At 37.7% G+C, this 19,603-nt stretch overlaps 1 protein-coding gene across 1 annotated transcript; it reads left to right on the top strand.

Annotated features, from left to right (window-relative positions):
• Positions 1-9,097: 9,097 nt before the first annotated feature.
• On the top strand, positions 9,098-10,027 carry LOC114041716 (olfactory receptor 5B12-like). The gene has a single exon (XM_027860300.1). It carries the CDS (start codon positions 9,098-9,100, stop codon positions 10,025-10,027), a length of 930 nt encoding a protein of 309 aa, XP_027716101.1.
• The last annotated feature ends 9,576 nt before the right edge of the window (positions 10,028-19,603 follow it).

The following is a 19,603-nucleotide window of genomic DNA, read 5'->3' as shown; positions in this document are numbered from 1 at the left end:
TCCAGTGAGAGGCAATGTTTCAAGTGGAAATACCTTGGATTTCTCCTCACTAGAGCCAACGTGTGGCCCAGTGAAATACATCTCATCCCTTGTTTTCTGAATTTTTACTTATGGTTGAGGTAAAGGGATGAGAGAGTCTAACTTTGTAAGCTTCAAATGTTCAAGAGAGTGAGCTTCCCACCATCTTAGTTTTGCTGCTAGTCTAACAACAATGTCCTGAGGAGGAATGAGGGACTTTCAGGGCCCAGCCTAGTAATAATTAGCTGACGCAAGGATCCATCCAACAATGTCACCTTTGGAAATGAACTTGGTGGGATCAATGTGATATAGAAACTATAGTGAGTAGGCCTTCTCTTCTCAGAAGAGGGATGAGAGAGAGATCCTGAAGTATTGGGGAGAAATATATGGACTTTTTTTTAAGTATTTTATTTTTGAACCAATATACCCCTTTCAAAAAACTAATTATTTTAAGTGAGTAATCAGAACTGGGATGCTACTCACTGATGGCTAACAGTGAAAGGAACACAACTGATTAGGGATCAAATTGTTGGCATCATAAAAGTGACACCCTGAAATCCTTCAGGGTACCCCTAGAACCTTGAGGCAGAGATGTAGCCATTCTGATTCTTTGAGAAGGATGTTAGAGCACAATTATTACAGATATAAAATGTCAGACTGTTAAAAAAATTAGAAGGCAATGAAATCACTTACTTTTCATAGTTATGTCTAGAAAGAATTTTTATTAATTTTTTTTCAATTGACAAAAAATATTTTCTCTTTATTCTACCTTCTCACTCCATTGGGGGAAAAAACAAATCAAAGAAAAAACAAACCCATGAAACAAATCTGCATAGCCAAGCAAAGCAAACTCCCAAATTTGTCATGTCAAATATAGATATATGTTCACACACACATACACACATACCTCATTTCTCTCTCAGGATGTTGGTATTTCTCTGTAATCATGTTTAGTCATTGCATTGCTCAGAGCTCTTAAATATTTTACATTTCTTTGTTTTAAAAAATGTGTTGTTTAGCACAGTACCTGTTCCATAGCAGGTATTTCTTAAATTCTTTTTGATTTGTCAACATAGAAATGTTCTCTAGGTGCTACTCACTTAATTCTACATCAGTTCATACAACTCTTCCTAGGCTTCTCTTAAATCACTTGTGGAAGAATTATGAATCAAACAAGGAATGGAAGTAAGTACAAAAGAGTTAATTTCAATTACAAGAAACTAAACAGATTTGGCCCAACCAAAATCAATGTAGGCAGGATAAAATGCAAAACAAGAAACTGAGAAAAATATTTGCTTCAAGCATTTCTGATAATTATTTTATATTCAAGATAAACAGTTAATTAGCATAAGCACATAACAGCAAGAATCATTCACCATTAAGTTGTCAGAAGATATGAACATATAGCTCTTAAAGGAATTAAAAACTTGTACCAACCACAAGAGAGATGGTTCCAATCACTAATAAGAGAAATTCTAATAAAAATAATTCTGAAATCTTATCTCACATATAGAAAATTGGCAAAAGAAGTAAAAGATAGAAATTGTCAATGGTAGAAGGGCTTGAGGAAGATAAGCATATGTTGTAGGTATAACTGGGAATTGGTCCAACCAATCATTAATCAAAAAAGTATTTCTTAAGTATTTACTATGTACCAGACACTCTTCTAGTCACTGGGAACACAAATATAAGTGAAACAGTCCCTGTCCTTTTTTGTTTGTTTGTTTGGTTTTTGTTAGGTAATGGGGTTAAGTGACTTTCCCAGGGTCACACAGCTATTAAGTGTTATGTGTCTGAGGCCGGCTTTGAACTCAGATCTTCCTGACTCCAAGGCCAGTGCTCTATCCACTGCACCACCTAGCTGCCCCCAACAGTCCATATTCTTGAGGAGCAAATACATAGAGGAAACAACATGTGCATATGAAGCTACATACAAAATAGATACAGAGCAATTTGTGGGGGAGGGAGACACTAATAGGTGCAAGATCAGAAAAAGTATCTGAAGCCAGATTTGAACTCAGGTCTTCCTGATTCTAGGTACACTACTCCATCTACTAGGTCACCTGGTTGCCTCTAAACAAATAATGGTACATGAATAGAAGTATTAGTGATGACAATATTGTAAAAGAAAATGCTATCTACTGTGGCAATTTGTTTTGCTTGACTACACATGTTTATAATGGATTTTGTTTTTCTTGCTTCTTAAGATATGGAGATGGGAGGGAGAGGATTCAGAGCTGAAAAGAAAAGAAAATTGAATTTAAAAAGAAAATTATGAATATGAAGTATTTAGAGAACCATATGAAGACTAATGAAATTATACAGAGTACTGGACTTTTTGCAGATAATTATTTAATTGAAATTCACAGTTTCCTTGGCATAGAACTGTGCAGAGTAGGTTCTGATCATTTAGTGAAGTTTTAGAGAGCATTACTTTTTTTTATTCAAATGAGTTAATTTATGCAAATCACTTTGTAAAACTATAATTATTAGAAAGTACTACATAAATGTCACCTTATTGCAATTATTGTTATTATTATGTATTGGCAGCCATATCACATTCTTGACCATCATTGAGCTAAAACTCCAGATCTTTTTCAGACAGGTATCTGGAAATCCTTAAATAATGTTGTGTACATGGAGCAGATTACTTTTAGTGGAGTGAAAATTTTATATTTATTCTTTGAAAATCACATTTTAGCAGATGCATCCTATCATTCCAGCCTACTGAGGATATTTTTAAGCCTTTTTTTAAATCATTTAATCCTTTTGATTAACTTTTAAATATCTCTTCCAACTTTATAATATCTCTACATTTGGTATGTGCCATCTCTGATACTATCCAAGGATACATTTCAGTAATGTATCTATTCCATTCAATTAAATTTATTAAGAATTTTAAAGGTGTATTATGGATAAAGCAATATGCTAAGCAATTAATAATACAAAATAAATACATATAAAAAATAATACAAAGAAGGGAATGAAAAACCATACCTGCTCTCAAAGAGATTTTAAACATGTTAAATATTACAAAAAATATATAGAAATATATATACAAAAAATATATAGAATCATCATGCATCATCCTTTGGAAACCATTTTCCAAGATGACATCAAATAAAGATTATTTTTTTTTGTTTTTGTCTATTTAATTAGTCCTGAGTTCATTTAAACTATTGCCTAGTTTAAAATCTCTTTATCTTGTCCCAAATATAAGAAGACTTGGTCAAATGCTTTTGCCAAAAACTCAATAAATTCCATCTAAGGCATTCTCTTGTTCTACCCGTCATTAGATCTACATATTTCTGTGTCCTTAACACACACACTGACTAGAGTAGGACAGGATAAGGTGGAGGTTTAGGACAGTTAGCTAGAGCAGGAGTTCAGGAGAAATAAAGATTAGTAATAGTAATAACGATCATGAAAAGAACATTAGCTCATGTGCATATAGATGTCTATTTCAAAGCAGCTTCTTTGCAATAGCCTTGTTCAATTTTGGGGATAATCATTATTCCTCTTTTGTAGATGAGCAATTTGATATAGCAAGAGTTGAAATGAGCTGCCCAATGTAACACAGATAGCAAAATGTAAGAGTTAGGACTCTAATGACATCTTCTAACTCCAAGCTCAGTAATCTTTATCATTCATGTCACTCTGTCTTTCACATCCCAATATTCCATTTGACCATAACCATAGCCCTTCAGAGAAAAAGGGAACAGATTATTATCTCCAATTTAGAAATGAATAAACTGACACTTGAATCAGTTTGATGACTTTCCCAGGATCATACCACTAGGAGGTGCTAAAGGCAGAACTAGAAGCCAGGTCCTCTAACTCCCATGCCCTGGCTTTTTCTTTTTATTCTACCTTTCTAATAAAGAGTTCAGATTAACAAAGGCAATCCCAGAATAATCATCTCCCTGAGAGATCAGAATTTGGTCCCCATGGTCAGAGTAGGATTTAATGAGATGTTTTGTTCATATGTCAGCTGAGGAGTTGCCAGGAGTGTTGAAGAGTTTGATGTCCTAAGAGCTTCTGTGTTTTCTGGTCTGTATAAAGCCCAACCCTTTTCCCCATCTTCAGTCACTGAATTCCAAGTAAACCCCTAGAAGGTCTCATTGCTGTCAGGAACAACCCAGGGAAGGAATTCTTTGAATTACTTACTTCTTCATTTGGTTTAAAATGTTCATCTTGAGCTTCATCAGAAGGAAAGATCTCTGACTCTATTGAAATCTCTGCAGCAGCAGCGGCCAGGAGGTGACTTCTCTTGATCTAGAAAGCTTTTAACTCTCAGCACCAGACTCCAGGGAACAATTCTTTGCTTGGTTAGTTAGTTAGTTAGAGTTAAGACTTCAAACCCAAAACCCTTATGCCAAATTGCTTGGCTATCAGTCCCCTATGGAGCCCATCAACCTTTCTTGGGAATAAGGTAACTTCTGAGAAACCCATTCCAAGACTCCAGAATTCATCAATGGGGCAACACAGTATGGTGGATAGAGACTGGGCTTGGAACTAGGAAGAACCATGTTCTAATCCTATTTCTCTCTTACACTTATTAGCTGTGTAGCCATTCATAGGCAAATCACTTAAACTCTTAGCCTAGATATTTTGTTATTCAGTCGTTTTTTTCAGTTGTGTTCAACTCTTTGTGACCCTATTTGGGGTTTTCTTGGCAAAGATACTGGAATAGTTTGCCATTTCCTTCTCCAACTTATTTTACTGATGAGCAAACTGAGGCAAACGGAGTTAAGTGACTTGCTCACGGTCACACAGCTAGTAAGTGTCTGAGGCCAGATTTGACCTCAGGAAGATGAGTCTTCCTGACTCTAGGCCCAGCAATCTGGGCCTAGATATAGTCATTTCCAATATGGAAATAATATAATCTTAATCTTTTTGACAAGGATGTTAAATGGCCCGAATAAAATAATGTTTGCCAGCTTTAAAGGCTATATGAAGGCCAGTTATTAACTACCCCACTGAGCTTTCCAAAGTGACTGTTCCCATATTAGGAATTAACACCTCCTTTACAGAAACTCATTGAGGCAGAATGTCTGATGTTTGACTTTCTAGTCCGTAACTATAAAAAGCTCAGCCTTATGAGGAGACAACATCAGTAGTTTTAGCAGCATTTCGTTGCTTTGCTGAAATGACTTTCTGACTTACTTTGAACAGCCGCTGCAGTGAATATGAATGCAGAAGGAAGTAGCCATTTCATCTGAATTTCTATCTTTTTAACCTTAGAAGTCTCATCCTTTACATCTTTTGTTATTAGTAAAGTCATTTTCAAATTACATTTTGTTCCATGAGTGCCTTATGGCATTTCAACCCCAAGTCTGAACCACTGGGCTAACTGAGTTTGGCCTGACCCAAAACAATCCTGCAGTAGCAGAAGGAGCATTTTGAGTTGTGAGAGAGGAGATGGAATCATCCAATGATAACTTTTTTTAAAAAACAAATTGGCAAACATTGATTGAAGGCATGTTTTGTGCAGAGTTAAGCCGTAAGGGTAATATGAAGTTTGGATAACATATGATCCTTCTCCTTAATGGTAAGGGCTCATATTTATATGGTATCTTATACACATTATTTCATTTCAGCTTCACAAATAAGCAATATAGTTATTGCTATCTTCATTTTATAGATAATAAAACAGAAATTAACTGAATTTATGTGGCATGTCAAGGATCACAGAGCCAATAAATATCTAAGACAGTTTTCTATCCAAATCTTCCTGATTTCAAATTCAGTATTCCATCTGCAGACAGGAAGATTTGAATTCAAATGGTGTCTCATAGCTTTCCTTAACCATGTGACCCTATGCAAGTCAACCTCTCATCATCAGTTTACCCATCTGTAAAAAGAAGATGATATACCTAAAATATAAGGATAAAATGAGTTAACATACATAAATGTTCTTGCAAATCTTAGAGGGCTACATCAATGCTAGTTATTATTGTTTTCCTATGCCATGCTGCCTCAATTAATTTATATTCTAGAACCTCCTCTGTCTCTTTCCTTTTCAAAGCTCTTCTCAACCCTTACTGCATACAAACCCTTCACCTGTATAGCTCTTTGTAACTTTATTTCTACCCACTTAGAATTTTGCAAAGTCTTTATTCCCCTAAACCTTGTTGATTTGGTAATGTCAGGATCCTTATCCCCACTTTCCATATGAAAAGACAGGGCCCCAAAAAAACTTAATTGACTTGCCCCAAATTTAGCAACTCAGTCCAATATATGTATAAAGCTCCTACCCAGTTCTTCATACTATGTCAAATGCTAAGGACATAAAGTTAAGGATGAAACAATTCCTGCTCTCACAGAGCTTACAATTTACTTAAGTCAAGCATAAGAAACACATATTAGAAAATAGAAAATATCTTTGTGTAATACATGGCCCTGGACTTGGGGTTTATACAACCAGGTTCAGTGCTGAAGGTCTGAGTCTAAGGTATCATGTCCTCTTTATCTTCCTTGTTACCCCCATCTTCTTGATGACAGTTCAGAGGTTAGTAGGGTTAAGGCTTAAGGTAAAGCCTCTGACTTAAGTCAAAGTAAAGCTAAATTTAATCAAGAAAAGCCTCCAAAATAAAACTTAGGAATAGCTCATATCTATTTCCCTAAATATAGGTTATAAGGTCCTCAATCAGCTATGGTGTAGCCTTTGTTTCACTCCCAGAAAAAAAGTGCAGTTCAGGCTGCAAGAACACACAAGCTTTAATAACTTAAAATGCACTAAGACTTTTGGGACATCCCATATAACAGAAAGATAAAGGCTACAAATGGCCTCTGAGCTTCCCCTGGAGCTTTTGGGAAATCTCTGTCATTCCAGTCTGGTAAGTATAAATCACATAAAAGCTTAGTGGCAAAAACAGAAGAGATATAGATTGAATCTAAAATCCAAATGGTCTTTTTTTTCCTACAGGCAGTATGGCATAGTAGTTAGAAAACTGGACCTGAAGTCAGAAAGATCTGGGTTCAGAAGTGGTATTATGTAGTGAAAAGAACACTAGCTTTCAGGTCAGAGGATCTGGGTTCAAATACTGCCAAAGATTCTTATTACTTGAATGACAATGGGCAAGTCCCATTGTCCCTGGGGCCTTAGGTTATTCAACCTATGCTGACCTCTGAGATTATCTCATCACACTGTATGGCCTATGGATCTGGCATCTGGCATCAAATAGCAATGACCAGTGGAGAAAAGCTGAGCAATATTAAGCAGTAAACATGGGAAAACATCATTAAGCAATAGACAGTCACATTTGGCAGTGTGTACATGCTCAAAAGTTATTTTGAAACTGGTAGAAAGCAGGCCTTATACAGGCAAAAGCAATGACCACATAGGAAGACACTGACAGCCCCACACAGTGGGAAGCAGGAGTTGCTTCTCCACAAGTTAGACCTAACCACATGTGTCCCAAACACATGTGCCCCTCAGCAAATTTTTCCCGTGTATGTGCTTCTCTATGTATGTTCCCTATGATTGTTCACCATTCTCATTGATAGTGTATATTTACAGAAGATTATGCTAACAATTTATGAAGGAAATGTTTTATTGTCAAGTTTTTTACTTTGCTATTTTATTAAATTACTTTGTCAGGAATTAAATTGTGTTCTCTAGCTTACTTAAAAAGTCAAACACATCAGTGGGGGCTCATGAGTAGATAGAGATTGACAGATGACCTTGCATCTGAGGTAACTTTGTACTGGTGACTCATGGTGCAAGTTGAGGGATATATTAAAGGGTGACAATGGGAATGGTGGAAAGTTGATTTTTGGTTAGGCCTAGATTAGACTAGATGGCCCTTCCCTGCTTCAGTAATCTGTGAGTGTCTTTAGTAATATTTTGTATCACAGATCATGTTTTCATAGATCAAATATCTGCATCCCACTTATATGATCCACTCCAGTCCAACTCTGATCCTTCATTGGGATGTGGAGCTGGCCCAAGAGTGTGCGAGTGGAACAAAAACTCTGGCAAGTCATCCAAGTTTCAAATATAACCTCACAAGGAACTGTGCATCTTTTGTCCCCAGGTCAGCCTAGCTTAGTGCCCAGATGCTCCTCACCAGAAGGTTAGTCACCAAAGGATGTTTTTTTTTTCTTTTCTTTTGCTAAAATAGCCCAGGAAATGAGACAAAGGACAAAATGGTCTTCAGTTATTTGATCCCATTTTCACTTCATGTTGATGGAGTGTTTATAAAATGTGGCAGACAATGCTAATATTAATCAAAATAAAGAATACATTTATTATTTATTAATAAATAGTATATTTATTACTATAATAGCACATTATTATTAATAGTACATTTATTATTATGAGCATTGTGTGATCCATTTGATTTCCATAACTACTAAAATAGAGATCTTATCCTATCTGACTACTTCAAACATCTTAATTGAAATTTCCTCTAGGATAAAATATAAGCTTCCTAGGCTGGATTTTAAGTCTCTCATAGTCTGCTTCCCATTTACTTTCCTAGTCTTATTTCATATTTATTTCCTTCACACACTCTCCATTAGAGTCAAACTGATCTAAAAGTGGTTTCCTATCAATGACATTCAACTCCACATGGCCCTACCTGTGTCCAGTTGTTCACCCAGGCCTGTCATACACTCTCTTTAGCTATATATTTTGAAGTTTAGACCTTCTCTCCATACACAATTCAAGTAGCATATGCCACAGAAGTACTTCCCTGGTTCTCCTAGTTGCTAAAACTCTCACGGTCTTGAAATTAATTAGAATTCTGTTGTTTGTCATCTGTATTTACTTTACTTATCTTTATACATTTTGTTTCCCCTATAGAACCCAAGTTCCCTAAAATCATCAATTATTTCATTGGTAGATGAGAGCCATCCATCCAAGAGGGATCAGGGATCATTGAATTTATGAGCCTTGGAGGGATTTCCACAATGACCACGTAGGCCTCTTGATCCTTCAAACCCATTTCTGCCCTTCACATGAGACTTGTTTCTGGCCATAGTTTGTTCATGGGAATCCTCCATTGTACTGAGTTAATTCTTCTGCTACTTTCCTCTTTCTGAAGGTGAATGATGAGAGCACTAAGAGACACAAATGGAGAATGATTCAGAGGTGAATGAGTTTATCCTTGGAGGATTAACAGATGCTCCAGAGCTTCAAGTCCCCCTCTTCATAATGTTCACTATCATCTATCTCACCACTCTAGTGGGGAACCTGGGCATGGTAGCTCTTATCTCCTGGGACTCTCATCTCCACACTCCCATGTACTTTTTTCTCAGTAACCTCTCTCTAGTAGATTTTGGCTACTCCTCAGCTGTGACTCCCAAGATGATGGCTGGGCTCCTCACAGGAGACAAGGTCATCTCCTACAATGGGTGTGCTGCACAGATGTTCTTCTTCATGGCTTTTGCTTCAGCAGAAAGCTATCTCCTGGCTGTAATGGCCTATGATCGCTATGAAGCTGTGTGTAAGCCCCTCCATTATGCCATCACCATGACATCAAGTGTATGTGCTACTCTGGCTATGGGCTCCTTTGTCTGTGGCTTCCTACAGTCTTGCATCCACACAAGCTGCACCTTTAGCCTGTCCTTCTGTAGTTCCAATGTGATCCATCACTTTTTCTGTGACATTCCCCCCCTTCTGGCTCTCTCCTGCTCAGCTATCCATTTTAATGAGTTGGTGGTCTTTATCTTAGGGGGGCTCACTATCTTTTTTATCCTTGTGGTCATCTTGACTTCTTACCTGTTTATTTCCATTGCTATCCTGAGAATGCGTTCAGCGGAAAGCCGGCAAAAAGCCTTCTCCACCTGCGCTTCCCACCTTACAGCAGTGTCCATATTCTTTGGAACAATCATCTTCATGTACTTACAGCCCAGTTCTAGTCATTCCATGGACACAGACAAAATGGCCTCTGTTTTCTATGCCACAGTCATTCCCATGTTGAACCCTCTGGTCTACAGCCTGAGGAACAAAGAGGTCAAGAGTGCTTTCAGAAAAGCAACTTGGTGGAGAAGATTTCATTGAATTATGCCTAGGGAGAAAATACAATCTAAATCTTTCTTCTCAGGGTTCTAGGCTCCAAGTCACTTTATTTTCTCAAGTTCTGCACTTCAGTTCTGTCTTTTCAGAAGTAGCATTATACTCTGAAGTGAACCCTGCCCTTACAGCCAGAAAGCCCTGGATTTGAATACTGACTGTAATATTTCCAATCTTTGTGATGGTCAAAAAGTCCCCAGTGTTCATTTGGGGGGGACCTGTGGGGTCCAGCTTGTTTCAGGAGAGGGCATGATGACCAGGTTGGAAATGGCACTGTGGGAATGCAATAGTAGGGGAGCTACAGGTTTGGGGTTTTGACAAGGTTGGTCCAACCACATCTACTTTTGCCTGCCACTTTTGGTTTTTGACCCAGAGGTTTAACTTCACTGGTATAGGGAGTTCTCAGTGAGGAAATCCCTACCAATGTAGAAAAGCAACTTCTCTGTGATGTATAGTATTAGGGAATTATTATAGCTGCTGGGAGGTTGGATGACTAGCCTAGGATTACACAGCTTATAGCCATCTGAGGGGAAAACTGAACTTGTATCTTCCTAACTGTGAGACCAGTTATCCATCCAATTAGCCAAGGTAGCTTCTAAGATAGAGGTGGCTTCTGGCTTCTGGCAGTCTGAGGCTCAAAAAGACAGGCTCTCATCCTTAGAGCTACTGTTCCCTCCACCAACAAATCTATAAAACAGAGTTAGTTCTCTCTGTCTCTATTTCTATCTGTCTCTCTCTTTCTATCTTCTCATCTAGCTCTGGTTCTCTCTGCCTATCTCTACATCTGTCTCTATATTTGTGTCTCTGTTTTTGTTCCTCTCTCTCTCTCTCTCTCTCTCTCTCTCTCTGTATCTCTCTGTCTCTATCTATGCCTCTATCTATCTCTCTTTTTCTGTCTTTTTCTGTCTCTTTATCTCTTTCTTGGACTTCCTCTCTCCCTCCATCTTTACCTGTCTCTGCTTCGTCTCTCTTTATCCCAGTTTCATATATCCCCACTTACACTTCCTTTCTTCTTTCAAAAGACAGTGGCATCTGATCAATACCTGCATTAAAACTATGTGGAGGGAAACGTGTGGCCATGTATATCCATTAAGCTATTCTTACCCACCCATAACAGTTAATGGTAATTTGCCATAAAACCACATGGCTCCATATGCTCAGGCATCTCCAAGGGGACTTTCTGCACTTCACATTCTCAGCGGCCTTCTGTCTTTGTGTTTCCTTTGAAGAGCACAAGCCATAGATGAGTGACTTCATGATCCTCCACCTTGGCGATGGGATTGATAGCATCTGAGGCACTGGGAAATTTCCTATGGGTTGGCAAGAAAGAAGCAAACATGTGGTGATCCTTCCAGTCTGGGTTCAAGAGTTCCAAACTGTAGTAGTCAGGAGGTAGACTTCTTGGAAAGAAAAGGGGATTTCCTGATGTAGTTTGCTCCTTGGAGAAAGCGCGGGTTCACCTATGTACTTTCTCTAGTGTTCCGCATGGAGAGCAAAAACCGTTGCTCCCTCTAGTGAGAAAAAGATTGTCTTTGTGGCCACTGCACAGGCTGCTACTTACAGAGAGAAGAGTTACTCCAAAAGGATAGGTAGGCAAGGATGGAAATTGCTTGTTCAGCCACCCATGAAGGCTATTTACCATAGAGGCAATTCTAAACCACAGAGCAGTACTGAGAATCTGAAAGAGACTTTGTGTTTGGGACTGATGGAAGGAATGGCACTGGAATGCCCCCCCAAATGTTGACCTAAGGTCAGTTCCCATCTAGCAGAGCTGCACAATTTAAATGTTTATGCTTTCTCTGTTCATGGTTTCCAGGGATTCTTTTACATTTTCTCTGGGGTGAAAATAAGGCTCTCATGCCCTTTTGATACTTTGAGAGATTGTACAGGCAGGGAGCCTTTCCTCCAATTTGGGGAACACAAACATGTTTTTCTTGGGGCTCTTTTAAGATATCTCTTCTAATGTCTCAATCTCTACTACAATAGAAATCTCCTTTTGCAAAATGGTTGTTGTTGTGCAGTCATTCTCAGCTGTGTCCAACTCTCTGTGACCCCATTTGGTGTTTCCTTGGCAGAGAAATTGGAGTCATTTGTCATTTCCTTCTCCAGCTCATTTTACAGAAGAGGAAACTGCAGCAAATTATGTTAAGTGATTTGCCCAGGGTCACATAGCTAGTGTCTGAGGCCAGATTTGAACTCAAGAAGATGAGTCTTTCTGACTCAAGGCTCATTACTCTACCCACTGTGTCACCTAACTGCCCTCTGGAACCATAGACTTTATCAAATAAATTCTGTTATTGCTTCTATGTGGAGTATGTAAATCTACTCCTTTACAACCCATTCACCATCTCTGGCCACCACTACACTTTGCATATTGTGTTCTCCTATCAGAATACATAATCTCCAATGTAACTTGATACAGCCATTCTGGAAAGCAATTTGGAATTATACCCAAAAGTTACTAAGCTGTGCATACTTTTTGACCAAGAAATGCTAATGACTTCAAAGAAAGAGGAAAAGGTCCTATATTATAAAAATGTAGCAGTTCTTTCTGTTATGACAAAGAACAGCTAACTAAAGGAGTATCTTTTTATTGGATAATAATTAAATAAAATATATGAATATAATGAAACACTATTGTGCTGAAAAAAATGAAGAGTCAATTTCAGAGAAATCTGGGGAAACACATGGACTGAGATAGAGTGAAATGATCAGAATCAGGAGAATAATTTATGCTATAATATCAACCTTGTAAAAATGTGTAATCTTGAAATGCTTAAAAACTCTGATCAATCACTGCTTCAAAGGACTAATGATAAAGATTGCTACCTACCTCCTGGCAGAGAAGTGATATACTAATATGTAGAATGAGACATACATTTTAGGGCATGGTAAATATGGGACTTTGTCCTGTTTGACTGTGTTTATTTACTTGTTACAAGGGTTTGTTTTTCTTTTTTTCCCAATGGGGTGGGGGAGGGTGATTGTGGGCAGAAAAAAAATACTTAATAATTGAAAAAATAAAATTTAATTTAAAAAAAGAATGTAAGTTCCTTAAGATCATGAACTATCTTTGCTTTTTTGTGAATGAATTAATTGATGAAAATGCATTTATTAAGCACTTATGATATGCCAAATTAGGTACTAAGCATTGGATATTCTAAGGTGCAAAAAAATATACAAAAGGGAGTATTGGTCAGGGAGGGGGAATTTTGGTCAGAAGATTATAGGGATACTCAGTGGGGCCTTGGAGTGGGGGTAGGAAAGGATGAGACTTTTGTTAAAATAGTTGTTAGGGAGAGGAAGTCCCGAGTCAGGACAACAGGCCCCCAGAGACAAAGTTTCTCTGGGGTGAGAAGGTAGTTATTGAGAAGATGGTTGAAGAATTGGAAGTGAAATGGATTTTGTATCTGTACAGCCATTGTTAAGCAAATACTAAGTGCTCAATAAATACATTTTTATCCATTCATTTATTTCCTCCTATTGGTCTTTGGACAACAGCTGTGATTTCCATCAAACAAATCTGAAATCAATTAATAAATATTAATTAAGTACCCAGTACTGTGCTAAGCACTAAGAATACAGAAAGAAGCAAAAGACAGTTTTCCCTCAGAAAACTTACAATCTAATGGACGAGTGATGACAATATTGAACCAAATTTACACAAAATGGGCTATATTCAAGATAAACAGGAAATGATTAAGGCACTAGAATTAAGAAGTGTTGGAGGATAACTTCCTCTAGAAGGTAGGATTTTAGTTGGGACTGAAAGGAAGAGACAGAAACCAGGAGGCAAAGAGGAGAAAGGAGAGCCTTCCAGATATGAGCGATAGCCAAAGAAGATGCCCAGAACCAAAAAATGGAGTATCTTATTTGTGGAATAGCCAGGAAGCCAATGTCACTAGATTGAAAAAATATGTGTTGGGAATTAAGGTATCAGAAAACAAGAAAGGGGGTAGGGGCAGATTATGAAGACTTTTGGCTGCTAAACAGAGAATTTTGTATTTCCTTTCAGAGGCAATAGGAAGTAACTAGAGTTTACTGAGTAGGGGAGTGACATGAATGGAGGATGCACCCAGCAACAGGTAGTGAAATAATCAAGGCACGAGGTGATGAGGGCCTGCCCTAGAGTGGTGGCATTGTCAGAGGAGAGAAGGGGGTATATTTAGGATTTGCTGCAAGGGTTAAATTGACAGACATTGGCAACAGCTTAGATATTGGGAGGGGGGAGTGTTAGAGAGTGAAGAGTCAAGGATGACTTCTAAGTTGTGAGCCTAGGGGACTGGGAGGATAATGTTGCCCTAAAAAGCAATAGGGAATATTAAGAGAGGGGGTGGAGGGAAAGATAATGAGTTTTATTATGGATATTGAGTTTAAGATGTCTACTGGAATTCAGTTTGAGATACACGAAAGTTGGTCAAAGGTGTAAGATTGGAGTCAGCAGAGTGAGTGGGGCAGAAAGGTAGATTTAAAAGATAGATTTGAATTAGATACTGATCTAACTACCCATTAATATGGTCTTCCTTGTCTTCAACTGAGAAATTTTTCTCTAAATCTCTGATAATATTCATTTATAGTGAGATGTTGAAAAAACCTCTGTTCCATGAACCCATTGTGCTGAGAGAGACTTCCAAAAAAAATTAAGTAATGTGACTGAAGCAAAAATAACTAAATTGTGAATGGAGACACCAGGAACTATCTGTTTGGCTTCAAAATAATGATAGTTAACTTTTATATAGAACTTACTATGTGCCAGGCACTTTATTAAGTGCTTTATAATGGAGAGACATCCAGAATGCCCATCTATTTTACCTCCTCAACCAACACACCAAAAAAAGAATTTACACTCCAACGTCCTCTCTTCCCTTGTACACTATCCTTCCTTCATCTTCAATTGTATCTGATGATGGGGAGGATCACCTGGCATGCAGGGTCTCTCATTTCAAAGTGTCCAGGCTCTATTTGAAGACTGTCAGGGCCCCCACACCAAGACCACTTCTCTCTTTTCATGTCTTTTTTTCTTACTATTTGGAAACATCTTGTTTTCCAGAGTTAAGGCCCAGCAAGTAAACTGTGCCCTGAGCTTGGCATAACAACAATCCTTTGTGTTCACCCTCTGGATGAACTCTGCGGCAGCTAAATCACAGAATTGGCTCAAACCAGTCCCAAGTGGTCCCTGAGGTCAGACAAGCTCCTGCAGGAACCACATTCTGGTCATGAAGTCCTGCCATGAATAGGCTTTTTGTCACTAGGCAAATGTCTCATCATTGCTGTTACACTTCACTGCTGTGGTAACACTTTACTGCTTGGTTCCTTGTCTAGCCATGATTACATGTATCAAGGCTTGGCCTTGCTACTTGGGTCTCCTCCATCCTAGACCAGGCTCCAACATGCCTGACTAATTTCCCTCCTCCAAAAGAATAAAGAAGGCTTTCTGCCTATAACTTCTGTGAACTCTTTGGTATTTTATTTATTTTATTTTTCAGAGTTAACAGTTGGTGCATGACCTCTATGAGCTCTTTGGTGTTTTTAGAGTTAATAGTTGGTGTATAACCTCTGTGACTCTGGATGTTTATTTTTTCAGGGCTGACAAGGTCATAAAAAAGGAAGAGAGGGAGTTGGGGAGATTTCTGGAATGACTGCCTCAGGGACACCTCAGGGTAACAGGTAACTTATACAAACTAGGTTTTTCCCAGATGTCAGAGAAACTGGAATGTGGTATGTGATGATCCATTTGACAGCCTTAAATATTAATATACTATGTAAAGCTCAGCTATTTCTGGCTGCCATATCACTCCAAAGACCCATATTGGGCTTGTCAACTAACCTCCATCCCCATCCTAATCTCTTTCATACAAAAATTCTGATTACAATTCCAACTATGGGACTACGTCCAAAATGTCACTAAATTGTACATACCCTTTGATACAATATCAGCACTAGACTTAAAGTTCTAACAGATCAAAGAAAGATAAAAAGAATAGATAATAGATAGATATGATAACACTTTATAGTAGCAAAAAAAAACCTAAAAAATTAACTTATTGAGAATGATTTAAAAATAGCAGTATGTGAATCCTATGTTATAACACCACCATGACATCAAGAGTGTGTGCTGGTCTGGCCACTGGTTCCTATGTCTGTGGCTTTCTGAGTTCTACCATCCATGCATTTTTCACTTTTAGCCTGTCCTTTGGTAGGTCCAATGTGATCCATCACTTCTTCTGGGATATTCCCATACTTCCCTGCTCTGATACCCACACCACTCAATGGCTGGTCTTTATATTATAAGGATTCAGTGCCTTTTGTTCTATCTTAGTCATCTTGAAGTCCTACCTGTTCATCTTTATAACCATCCTGACGATTCACTTTGCTAAGGGTCACCAGAAAGCCTTCTGTATCTGTGCCTTCCACCTGTTAGCAGTGTGTCCATTGTATGGGACAATCCATTTCATTTACTTCAAACCCAGATCTAGTCATTCCATGGACACAAAGTAATGTCAGTGTTCTACACCATAGCCATTCCCATTCTGGACCCTCTGGTCTATAGCTTGAGAAACAAAGATGTCAAGAGTGCTTTCAGGAAAGTTACCTGGGGGCAAAGACTTTCTTAGATTTATACTTTTTTAAGGGACAAAACACTATCTGAATCTTTTTTCTTAAGATTCTAGACCCTACTTTCAGATATGACCTAAAGTTCATAAGTGCTCTCTCCTGCTTTTTCTTTTCTTTCTTTTTTTTTCCTGAGGCAATTAGGGTTAAGTGCCTAGAGTCACACAGCTGGTAAGTATTGTGTCTGAGATCACATTTGAACTCAGGTCCTCCTGACTCCAGGGCCAGTGCTCTATCTACTGCAAAACCTAGCTGCCCCTTCTCCTACTTTTGCTAGGCATAATATGGTATAGTAAAAAGAACTGGAATTGGAATCAGAAAATATTAGGATTATAGACACTATGGTTTTTGCATAGGGCCATTTTCCAAGATCAAAGCCACATAGTTGTTGGAGAAGGAAAATAATCATTTTCATATTTCCTGAGCAATTTCCTACCTGAGGATGAAATCAAGAGAGTTAGAGGGAAAGTGTAAGTTGGATGGGAATAGTTGCTCAGCAGCCCTCCAGGTATATTTACCAGAACACAGATTGGGACTACAGGTCCAGAAGGAATTGCCAACAAATGATGATATTGGCAAAAGGAATTTCCCCAGGAAATCCTAAATTCAATTTCCATATAGGGAAACTGATGACCACTTTAAGCACTTTTGTGGGATCATAGATTCACTTTAAAATTCATTAATTCTGACCACCCACTTTCCAGACAAGGAAATGGAAATTTTAGAAGATTAAGCCCTTGTGTCCTTTACATGGTTACATTTTCTTTGGGATGAAGGTGAAACAAAGGCTATCCTGTGCCTGATATGTATTCAATGATTATATGGGAAAGGGGAGACCTTTCTGTGAAATCTAGATGTGAGATTTAGCATGAGAATTTTGGATGTTCCTCCTTTTACAAACCACTCCCTTAATCCTTCCATCTCCCTATTGTCCTATATCTCTCCTGCCCTTTGTAGCTAAACTCTTCAAAAAGGATGTCTAAGACAGGTACCTCCTCTTTTTCTCATCCCACTCTCTTCTTAACCTTTTAAAATCTAGCCTCAGACCTTAACCTTCCATGGAAACTTTCTTTATTTTTCTTGGGTTTTTTTTTTGTTTGTGTTTTCTTTCACAACATGACTAATATGGAAATATGTTTTGCATGACTGCACATATGTTAACCTCTATCAAATTGCTTGCCTTCTCAAGGAAGGGGGATGGAGGAAAAGAGGGAGAGAATTTGGAACTCAAGATTTTAAAAAATGAATGTTAAAATTGTTTTTACATGTAATTAGGAAAAATAAAATATTAAATGGAAAAAAATGATCTGTGTCTTTAAAAGTGCTATCAATGAACAGTATGAGATGACATATGCCATCTAATGTTAATGACAGGATTTACTGAGGGAAACATAATGTTCAAAATGAGGGAGTTAATAAAACTAAAGTATTCTGCCATTAACAAAGCAAATTTGAGTATTCTATTAAGACCTGGTCTCTTGAATTAGTTGCCTCAGTGAAATCCATGACCATTTGAAAAAATATAGGATGAAGACTGAATATTAGTTAAATCATTATATGAAATAGGATGAACGATCCATTGAGCTAACTGTGGAAAAGCAGTGAAGATGGATGAGTCCAGGCCATCACTGAAGAGGAAAATTAAAGTATGTAGGCTTACATTTGGCAAATTATGCAACCCTTTCAGTGATCCGAGCTGCTCCCTAACACACACACACACACATACGCACAGAATCGTTTTGGGAAGCACCTGTATTCTTCTGGCAATGCTATATGGGTATGAACCAACAACATTGCAATCTCTAATGAATAAAAATTGTAAGAGACACAAAGATAAATAGAGAGATGAAAGACAAAAATTCAATCTCTAATATCCCCTTCTCTTCATTCTCACATAGGCCATCACCCTTGCTTGGGCCACTCTTATCTCTCAGCTAGAGTACTAAAATAGCCTAATTGAACTCCGTCTCAAGTCTAGCTTCCATCTATCTTCTCCAAATAATTGCCAAATATTTCTCAGGAAAAAGTTGCATCACATCTCTTCTCTCTTCAAAAATCTCTAGTGCCATAAAAATCTACCAGATGATTACATACTAGAACTAGAAAAAAAGGAATATTGGAATTCTTCTGGAGAAACATAAGGTCAAGAATCTCAGAGGAAATAATGTGGAAAAAATATGGAAGAAGATGGCTTAGCAGTACCGAATCTGAAACTTTAAGAAGTAAAAATCATGAAATGATTGGGTTTTCATGTGAAAATATAGACAGATCGATCAGTGGCACTGATTTTATGAACAAAATAGTAAAGCAAATAAACATAGTAGCATAGTGTCATATAAACCCAAAAATCTTGATATCATGACACTCCCTCTTTAATTAAAAACTTCTGGGAAAACAGAAAGCAGTCTATCAGAAATGTTGCATAGGCCAATAACTCACACAACATTCCAAGATAAACTTCCATTTGATACATGACTTAGACATAAGAGATGTCATCATGTATAAATTAGAGGAGCAAGGGAAAACTTACTTTCAGTTCTATGGAAAGCCTAAAAGTTCATGATGAAAGAAGGGATAAAGGGCATCATGGAAGATCAAATGCACAATTTTAGTTATGTAATTTTAATTTGTAAAATCAAAGAGAATTTTTTTGCACAGACTTAATAAAGAGGGAAATAATCAACATGAAATAATCTTTGCAAGTCTCTCTGATGAAGTTCTTACTTCCCATATGTGTATATACACACATAAATATGTATATAATATATATTATATATATAATATGGTTCTTGTTCTTATAAACTATATATGCATGTCCTTTAGTATGTGTGGGTATGTGTGGATATAGCCATATGATTGGGCAGTTTTCAAAGAATGAAATCCAAGCTATCAGTACCCACTGACTCCCGATAAAAATGCTCCCAATAATTAGGCATATGATGTAATGATGAA

The sequence above is a fragment of the Vombatus ursinus genome, unplaced genomic scaffold (assembly GCF_900497805.2).
Source record: "Vombatus ursinus unplaced genomic scaffold, bare-nosed wombat genome assembly UNPS02014177.1, whole genome shotgun sequence".
NCBI lineage: Eukaryota > Metazoa > Chordata > Mammalia > Diprotodontia > Vombatidae > Vombatus > Vombatus ursinus.
Note: the sequence above shows the minus strand (reverse complement) of the source record. Positions and strands in the feature narration are given on the sequence as shown.